General features: G+C 41.9%; 1 protein-coding gene across 1 annotated transcript; it reads right to left on the reverse strand.

Moving 5' to 3' along the window:
- Positions 1-41: 41 nt before the first annotated feature.
- On the reverse strand, positions 42-10254 carry LOC117271686 (uncharacterized). The gene is made up of 5 exons (XM_033650024.2): positions 9831-10254; positions 6825-7112; positions 3558-3875; positions 3285-3451; positions 42-1302 (listed from the first exon to the last, which is right to left on the reverse strand). Exons 1-5 carry the CDS (start codon positions 9895-9897, stop codon positions 1258-1260), a joined length of 885 nt encoding a protein of 294 aa, XP_033505915.2. The 5' UTR covers positions 9898-10254; the 3' UTR covers positions 42-1257.
- Positions 10255-10256: the final 2 nt, after the last annotated feature.

Below are 10256 nucleotides of genomic sequence, written 5' to 3' on the forward strand. Positions count from 1 at the left end.
GATCCTCCAGCATACCCTCTAAGCATGTGCAACGGACATAATTTTGGTTTCTGTTTTTATTATCAAACAGGAAATCTGAATATCAATACATTTTTACAGTCCACATTTCAATGGCATATTATCATACATCACTGTTGGCACTTAACAGCAAAGTAACTCAGAACACACTAGTTTAAAAACTGTGATACAACAGCTCAGTTCCAGCACGTTTGCATGATACTCCAGCTAATACAGATACAGATAACAACGATCTAAACTCTGTGCCTCTTCTCGTTGTCTCCACTTAAAGCATCTGAACAAACACCTTGTGCAGAAACAAATACATTCTTTATAAATAGGCATTTTACTACACATTTAACAATAATAGTGTGTTTTACAATTTGCTCATGTTAGTGTTTATTTAGTGTAGCTAGGTCTCTTCTCAGTGTCACTGGAAACAGAATAACCAAATTTTTATATACCAGCATCAGACCATGTTGACAAAAGATTCATAATAGGTGTAATTACACATTAAAAGGCAACGACACTAAATATTTTCCACATGTAATTTGGGGTAACTTAATGATAAATTAGTGTGAGTGGCTTCTTCTGTAAGATTACTGCTGTGTCTGATTTTCCACAGATATGGCTGTTGAATTGTAAAATCCCTTCTTCTGATTTTTGTGTTGATTTTCTGCAAGACCTCAGCTTTAAGACAACATGTGCCACCTGGCAATTTGAAAGTGCACTTCACTTACATTTGGTCACCAAAGGGGTCATAATTTATATTTCTTAATCATTTTAGGCATAGTGGCAACTTTCCCACGTGTCTCTTGCTCTCTTATTTCTCGCTGGTTAACCTGAGGTTGTCTTATTTATACAGGAGGATTAATGCAACCTTGATCCACATTACCTCAGATGTCCCCTAGGGGGCACTGCGACCTTTCATGCCACATTAAAGTGCTGTGCATACATGGGGAGTCAGTCAGGGCTGCAGAGGCACTGTAACTCAAACATATAGTTTCCACTAGACTGGAGCTCTTCAGAAATTTAAAGGGAATGTGGAAAAAAGTGCTTCTGAAACCTCCCATTTGAAAGACTTTATGGATCCTTCTCATGGATCCACTGATAAATATTTTCTTTTTAATCACCGATCCAAAACTCGTCTGCAGAGATGCAGCTGATTCCAGTCAAAGGCTCTTCTCAGGTCCACGCTGGTCTTCCTTTGGTGTCTCCGTCTGATCTCTGAGTAGTGGAAGTGACTGATGGGATACTCCCTCAGTAGGTGTATCTGGAGAGAGGCGTGTCCTCCATCAGATCGTCCTGGAGAAGACGATTGAAACAAGATATTGCTCTTGTTAGAATGACTTTACAAAGGTGAGGACATTTTTTTTGTTTATACATTTTTGTCCGTTGCACGTACCCCTTGGAAAAGCACTGACCATACTAAAACGCAGGATTTGATCACTTCTGTTTGGCAGGTTATTTTTGTGACAGTGACTTAAGACTGAGGGATGGAAGAGCAGGAAAGTTATGTCCCAAAATTTTCTCCATTCATGTTTGATATTTTAAAGTTCACAGTGGATTTTCAAAGCATTAACTGTGAGGTGTCTCAAGGTGATTTAGGGTTGAAATTTATGGCACAGCAATTTAGTATTACACTACCATAATATTAACAGAGAGATAGATTGTAAAGGTTCTCTATGTGACATTAAGAGCAATAATATAGCAGAAAACCACTATTTGCTGTAAAGATAAAGTGGAGATATGGTTAACACCATTAGCTCTGTCAGCACTGTTGCAGTTGTTAAGTGATGTTTATGGCGTTCACTTGCTGATGCGACACCCTTCAAACACGATGTTACATCAGCAAGTTAGAAATTAATGTGGCCAAGAGCAAAGAATTTATTATTTGCACGAAAAACAGAGCCGGTTTCACTCGATGGCCAACGTGTTGAAACTGTGGAAAATTTTAAATACCTAGGTATCGTTCTGGACTCCCATGTGAGCTTCTCTGGAAATACTGAGTATATTTTCAAAAAATGCTCCCATCGACTTTATCTTCTTAGGAAACTCTGTAGCCTTGGTGTTAGTCAGGAGATCTTAGAATTAGTGTACCAAACTATTTTACTAACTTTTTACTTTCCTGTCTGGTACGGTCACCTTAACTATACATCCAAGAATAAACTGTCTAGGATTGTGACACTAGCAAATAAAATAGTTGGCAGGCAACAAAAGCCGCTGACCCAACTCTTCACAGAAAGGACGAGGTAGAAAGCGAGACGAGTCTTGGGAGATAGCTCTCTTCAGCCAGTTTGAGCTCTTGAACTCCAGGAGGCGCTCTAGAGTCCCTCTAGCAACTAAAAAATTATTTCAAAAGGCCTTCATCCCGATTGCCATCAATATCCTTAACTCAATAAAGTGACTGATGAGTTTTAAACCACAGACAGACAATGAGCTGATCTAATGTGTTAAGTGTTTTGTAATGACTTTATATGCTTGTCTTACTGACTATTCATCTGCTTTTTGCAATGTTGTCTTTTGTGTTTGGTGAGCAGAAGACAAATTTCCACCCTTGGTTCTATTCAGGCACTGTTAGCTGCTAGCTGCTGGATCGGCCACCGCCACGCTGAGAACTGTGTCCAGATGACTCATGCGCCCTGAATTTGAAAAAGATCCAGAAATGGTGCTGCAGAGGTCAAAATATCCTGACTTTTAATTCATAGTATGGGCCAAGCTCCAAAACCACTGGATCCTACATTACCCATAATACAACTGGATAGTGTCGTTCTTTAGACCCTCCTTGCCTAGTAAACAAATGTTTCAAATGCTACACCCCCAGTTTATGACAAACACAGGCTTTCTGTTAAAAATCTGAAACCTAAAGCCCAAGCTGACGTAATGATGATGACATCATCAGGGCATCTGAGCCTAGCAGCTTTTTGTAATTGTTTTCAACTACTGTGAAACATTTCACTTGCTGCTTTGCTAGGCTTCTTGTGACTTCCGCTTTATGTGCCTGTGTTTTTGAAAAGTTTGACTCAAAACAGAAAAGCCCCTGACGCCAACGTTTTTCCCCATTGCCTAGTTCTTAGGAATTGAGAGTTCGGTCTTCTGGGGTGGCAGTGACAACAGATTAGCGGTGGTGGTTGCTGGATATTTGGAGCTATATGTCTTCACCAATCATAACAGAAAACAGCAACACAGGGTAAAAAGCATGTTAGCAAAAAGCTAGTCAGTTACTTAATGTAAAACCTTAACTTTAGAAAGTAATTGAGGCTACAGTTTGTTTAGACATGTCTTACCATTGGTAGATCCTGCAGCCGATGGAACTCTGGGTGGTTTGTCCGCTGGCGGAACTTGAGGAAGAGGACGACAAAGACGATAGCAGTGGTGACGATGAACACTGACAGCAGGCCAGCCAGCAGGGGGTCTAGAGGTGAGCTTGAGCGGTAGCGGGGCCCCTTGAGGTCTAAATGACACAAACAAGCCCATCCATTATCAAACAGCTGACACATTTCTAAAATAGACTGAGAAAATAAAGCCAAAGTAGGAGGCTTGAAACAAAAACTCATCACCTTCATCTCCAACATTAAGCTCAGGCGGGACCTCGTGGTGTGTTGGCCCAGCAGGACCCTGGCCTGGAGCTGAGGTCAGAGGGAATCCTGTTGCTGTCGGCTGCATGGTGGCTGTGGTCAGTGATTCAGACTGTGGCTGGATGGTGGAAGCGTGGGCTGTGGAGCTCGTATCCCGCTCTGTGTGGGCTGGCTGAGATGAAAAGGTGGCGAGGGCATCTGTGGTCAGAGAGGCTCTGCCTCCAGTGGTGGAGATTTGCTGCGGAGGGGTGGTGCTCTCGACTGTCGGCACAGATGAAAGGCTGGGATGTGAAGGCAGCGCTGTATCAATTCAAAACAGTACAGAGAATTCCTCGCATCAGCTAAAGGAAACTTTACACCGACCTGCTCATGAAAACTGACTCACTCCAAATGACATTAAAGCTGCTATACATGTTTTTGTTGTCAGGTCCAACCTGTCCTGCACGACAATGCCAAGACACCCTGTTAGAAGCAGAGCCAGCGTAAAGTTAATGACCTGTTTCACACACTGTATTTTCATGCATCAAATAACAGCATGATAATAGTGGTGGTGGATATCACACCTTGCTTACTACGCATTTGTCCAGTTTGGCAGTGGATATATCACATTAGCATTCAGCAGAGGGGTATGAAAATTTATGAGGACTCCTCACGCCCTGCAAACCCTTTATTCAATGCTCTCCCTGCAGGAGTCTTCAGACTAAAACATCTTGCTGCCACAGTAGCACTTAAAGCAATCCACATCCCAAATACTTTACTGGTTTTATAACCTTTAAAGCTAGGTCTATGCTCGCAATAGCCAAAAATGACATCATGTCTTTAGTGTCGAGCATGAAGGCTCCAAAAGTTGTTGTGGGGCGTGGTTGTTCACTACTGAATTTTTGTAACTTGGCGCCCATTGCACATGCTGCTTATTCCAGTTCAACAGGGAAGACTAGCTGAGTAGGTTGCTACGACTCTTCATTGAGAGACCACAGTGACAGTCAAATGGCTTTAAATTCTCTGAAACAAAAAGCCAGCACACTGGGGAAAGAAGAGACTTCTTGCTGCAGGGTGTGGAAGAACAGTATAGATGGCTGCAAAAGCTTAAAACAATCTCATGAAAACAGTGGCGACCCGGGAAACAACAAAGCGATAAAAAACAATTTCAACTTCGGGGTAAGTGACAGTGATAATTAAAGTACACAAATGCAATGTTTGATGGTATGTCAGTGTTTATTACGTTTGCCAGGCAGCCTACTTTTCCAGTAACATTCTCCAGCTACCACTTGTTGACTTCTTGACTATTCACAGGATACTGCTTCTACTGTTTTCACACAAAACTAAACTGTAATACATTAAACTGTGACTTTCTTGACTTGAAAAATTAGGTTTTAAATTGACAAACATCATATGTGTAATTGACCCTTTGCTAAGTCCCACCGTCGGATGCAGACTGGCCAATCAAAACGTACCATCGGGCCGGCACAGACCAGGGTCCGACAACAACCCAACTGGACTCCATTGCCTCTAATGCAGTCGTTTCAGATTTCCTTCATTTTCAGGCTGGTTTTGTGGATTTGGAGCTAAATGTTGTGCCTGGGGCACGTCATGTATTAATTATACTTGTTACCTGGAGAGGTTGGAAAAAGATATACATTTCTCCCCTGTTCCAAAACCAAAATCAAACCTTGAAAAGTGTAGGGTTAGCTCGCTAGCTACTGAAGATATAGCCTGACCGACCCTGCTGTACATGAACCAGCAAGGCAACTTTGGTGATATTCAATCAGCTGTGTGTCATCGCAGTGTGTGCAGATGAACAGTGCTTGACTTGCCCAGGAACTCCCTGACAGTCTGGCGGAGGCATGGGGGAATCAAACACCGTTAATCTGCACACACTGCGATGACACACAGCTGGTTGAATATCAGCAAAGTTTCCCTTTATATTCATTGTCTTCTGTGGCGATCAGCAGTGATGTGATGGTTCACTTTTACACTGTGATCTGTAGCCTATAGTTCGGCTTTAGCTTCTAACTATCTTTGTCTTTTAACCTGTTGTTGCTGCTGAGTCAGTTTGACATCCTGGATATATCCTTCAAACACAGACTGTAGACCCCTCTGTCTGCTTCTCTCTGGAATCACTGTTTTGTTTTTCCAAAAATAATAATAAAAATTTCGTCAGGGAGGGGCGGGGCTTAGCGAAAGGACAATTCATGGCACAGTTCAGACAGAATCAAAAAACTATTTGACTCTTTCCATTGACAACAGCTGGACATAGTGTTTCTGAATTAAGGTACCATAATGGACACTGGAAGGAGCGGGACTTTGCCTCACTATTGCATTATAACTTACAGGAGCTTATAATTTCTCATCAGTCAGTGCTTTATTCTTCCAATTTTTATTTTCTCTGTGAAACGACTGGATATACGTGAGGATAAACAAGCTAACTGCCTTTTCCCTCCTTCAACATGAGTATATTCTTACTCCACTTTGAGCACATGTGGCTGTTTACATCATGTTTGACAGCTCATGCTGACAGCTGAAGAGTTCAAGGAATTCAAGGCGTGTTCATGGAGGTTTATAAGCTGTGTGATTACAAATCGGACTACCTTTTTACTGTTTGTGTAGGGGCAGGCAGTGATTGGCGCTCCTGATGTGGGCAAAAGACGATAGCAAAGAATTGTTTATGACACCATATTAGGATTATTGTTGTGTGTATTCTGCATTAGGTCACAAAGTAACTAAGAGTAATAACTGACTTTAGCTTTTGAAGTGAGAACCTCAAACAGCAGCTTTACACATTACTCTACAGGGACAGACGGTGTCGACAGCAGCTAAAACGGGGACACGGGTGTGATCTGGATGACATTACGTCATGTTGTTTGTTATTTCTGAGCCACTCAAAGAGGCAACACGGCATCAGTGGAGAGGGTTATATTTATCTGATCTATAAAAGGGAATCTCTTAAATGAGGTTGCGACACACATTCTCAATCTCAGCGTAGTCATGTGGGGGTCAGGGGACGAATATGTTCCTGGATTGCTGCTGGCAGTAGAGTCTGAAAAGAGATTGTCTGTTTGCAAACAGGCAGCTTTTAGTGTGTGGGGTGTTTTATTTTAAGAATCTGGATGAAGAAAACAGACTGGACTGTAAAATTATAGATGCACACTTATAGAATTATGGATGAAATGATGACTGTAATTTCTATGTTTCTGAGTTAAAAGCCTGAGCTTTTAAAAAGAGGAATGCATGCAGGTTTGTCTTGGTTACCTGAAGGTGAAGTCAGGGCGACAGGTGCAGTCGTGTGTTGAGATGTGGCCTCTGCAGAGCTTGTGTGTGTTTTATATTCTGCATCTGTCCCAGTCTCTGAATGGACTGTCCCTTCAGTCATGGCAATGGTAAAGGTTTCAGTTGAGATTTCGTCCTCGCTTGCAGGATTATGTGTCCGCTGTGAGAACTTGTTCCCAGGATCCTCTGTCAGGTCAGGAGATGCTGAGATTCCAGTGTGACTCTCGTCGGCAGCCAGGGTGAAGACAGGAGGCAAAGCACTGCTCTGACCTAGGAAATAAAAGAGAAGTTATAAAAAAGGGCTGATGGATGAATTGTTTCGTCGTCAAGTTTGGGTCTAAAAAAATCCTCAAAGCCTAAAATTCAAAATTCAGATATCTTGTTTTTTGTTCCAACAGTAAATATTCAGTTTACTGTCACAGACTGGGAAAAAAAATTAATCACATGTGATGAGTTGGACATTTTTCCTTAAATGAAGTAGGGTGTGCACATACGTGTCATTTACACTAGAGATGGTGGGGACACGTCGTCACCATTTCTTGGAATAGCCAATTTTAACCCCATCGCTTTTTAAAAGCAGAATTTTTTTAAACATGTTCTGAAATAGCTTGCACCTGAAAATGTTTAAGGTCCAGATTTAGGAGCATCTGTTTTCAAAAACTGAATATAATATTCATAACTATATTTTTATTGGTTTATTATCACCTGAAACTATTGCTGTTATTCGTTACCCTAGAATGAGACGTTTATATCAACATATGGAACAAGTCCTCTTCTGTGGCGGCCATGTTTTTCTACAGTGGCCCTGAACAGACAAATCAAACACTGACTCTAGATAGGGCTGTTCACATTTTTGCATGTGCCACAATAGGCCTACATGCTCGGCACACTGGAGAGGTTTCAGTTGGTTGCAATGTTGCAATGTCACCACTAGATGCCACTAAACCCTACGAACTAGACCTTTAACAAATGAGAACGCTTTGTGAAAGGTTTATTTGCACAGTAAGCCAATGTACAATGCAAATATAATGTAAATATAGAGGAAACATTTGTGTGCAACACACTCTCACACCTAAATGAGGGCCCTAAATAGGTTTTGATTTCCACTGACTTCCAAAACGACTTACCTGTTTTAACGATTGCAGTTTTAAAAACATCCTCAACATCATGTAGTTTTTCAGTCCAAAACTACTTGGTTAGGTTAAGACAACAAAACTAGGTAATAAAGTTTAGAAAAAAACATCATGGTTTGGCATTAAATAAGTACTTTTGTCACAAACAAAAATTTTGTCACTAGCATGCTACACTATGTTTTTATTGAAATAAGTCAACATTGACAGCGGGATGTGAACACTGGTCTCCTGGGTGAAAGTCCTATGTGTTTGACCCATCCACGACTTCTCCCACCCACCCTATAAAGGCTTCTTGGATATTTGTACAACATAACAAGGACTGTTGCTTTTTTTATGCTACATTACATCCATTCCTCCTCTGCTCCTGTAATAATTACTACAGCCAATAGTGGGTGCCACCTCAAAATAAACATAAGAATGGGTCATAATGAGGTGCTTGCACAGTCAACCTTTGTGGCTGTTTTTTTGCACTGTGCACTGTCAAAAAAAAAAGTAATGCGTAAAAAAATGTGTGCCGATCAGTAACTTAAACAAATTCTTGACACAGTTTCTTCTTGTCCAAGTTTTTGATTGTCTCTCTGTGAACATGACAACACATATGAGCCATTAAAGTCAAGGGGTTATAGATTAATTAAGACCAATGAGGTGTCATTGACAAAAATAGGTGCCAAGTGCACATTTGAAGAGATAACTCCAACCTTGTCACATATTGATGTTTGGTCATGGACTTTCCACGTCCACATACAATGTGAAAGGTACCCTGGGTGCGTTGGTTGTTGATGTTCTGGGACACCGTGTCAAGTTCTGCCTGTTACATCCATTGTCCTCTTTCAAAATACACTTTCGTTTTCACAGGAAATTTAATGTTTTCCTTCAACAACAAACACACATGGTTAGTTTAGGAAAAAAGAACAGGGTTTGGCTTTACAGTCTTACGGGACCTGAACAACCGCTCTCCCAGGTGAAAGTCAGTGTTTGTTGGACCCATCCACCACCCCTCCTTCCTGCCTCAGTTGGACTTTTGCTGCCTTAACTTTCATCCTTGTCCCACCGCATTTCCCCCTGATGCTGCCGGGTGCTGTTAAACTATAACGGCAACTGGCCGTGTATCATGCCAATATTAATGGATGCCTTTTTTTGTTGGTTTCTGACACCACAAGTCACAGGTCAAGCGTCGGATTTTGACAACTTCGGAGTGAGACTGGGCTCCCTAAACAGAAGACACAGGAGAAGATGAAAGAACATCATGTCTGCGTGTGCTGAGAAAAGCTGATCTTTAGGAGAATTTATTTTAAAGTGAAATACAGAATACTCGAGAGCCTTACTGCATTTTATTCAATGATATTTTATATTATGACTTGTCATCTGCTGCTTGCATTTTGTGTTTTCCTTTTCATAAATAAAGATCAATTTGTGAAGAAAAATTGAAGCTCAAAATTTCCTGGAGGGGGGACCCCCAGAGCCCTGCTTAATGTTTCCCCCACACTTTTGAAATGAAAGCTACGTCCCTGGTTGTGCATATATTAAAAGTTCAAATAAATAAATAACTAGGATACACAGATCAAGAGTAACATGAGCATCCATACAGAGAAAGAAAATGTAAATTATGCACTGAGGTGCTGAGCGGACTGTAAGAAGTTAATAAAATAACTGAACATAATGATAATAATAATAAAATGTAACCAACAGTCTGCAGCTCTGCGTGAACTTTCCATAAGATCAATAGGAGCATCATGTGAGGAATCGATGAGGGCTCCAACTCGCGTCAGCAGGATGTCAAGTCCGTCCACATCAAACACAAAGACACACACACAGACACAGACACACACACACGCGTCCGGGGATGACACCTTACCTCTTGTCTGCGATGAGCCGGTAAGCACCACCAACACGCAAAACGCCAAATTCATTTCAAATTTCATCTCCTCCGCGGCCTCCTCCTGCAGATCACAATAAAACACACAGAGCTAAGCGGGCTCTCCACAGCGGCTCTGCTTCTTAGCTCTGAGGTTGTTTCCGTTACGTGATTTGACAGGGCACATCATCAGCGCTAAAAATATCCTGAGGGAGTCGGGCAGAAGAGAAGCAGGGGTGGGGCCGCGCGGCAGGCTGCATGCGGGCGGCGGCAGCAGAATGGGCTGCTGCACGCGCTTTATTCCTAATCTATCTACAAATGTCACTCTCCTGCTCTTTGTTTTTCCTGCCCGTCACTCATGTCTGCATATTCCTCCGACATGCATCAGTTTGCAGCCGCACCGCCGCTCCAATCAGCTGTCAGTGC

The sequence above is a fragment of the Epinephelus lanceolatus genome, chromosome 12, assembly GCF_041903045.1.
Source record: "Epinephelus lanceolatus isolate andai-2023 chromosome 12, ASM4190304v1, whole genome shotgun sequence".
Taxonomy (NCBI): Eukaryota; Metazoa; Chordata; class Actinopteri; order Perciformes; family Serranidae; genus Epinephelus; species Epinephelus lanceolatus.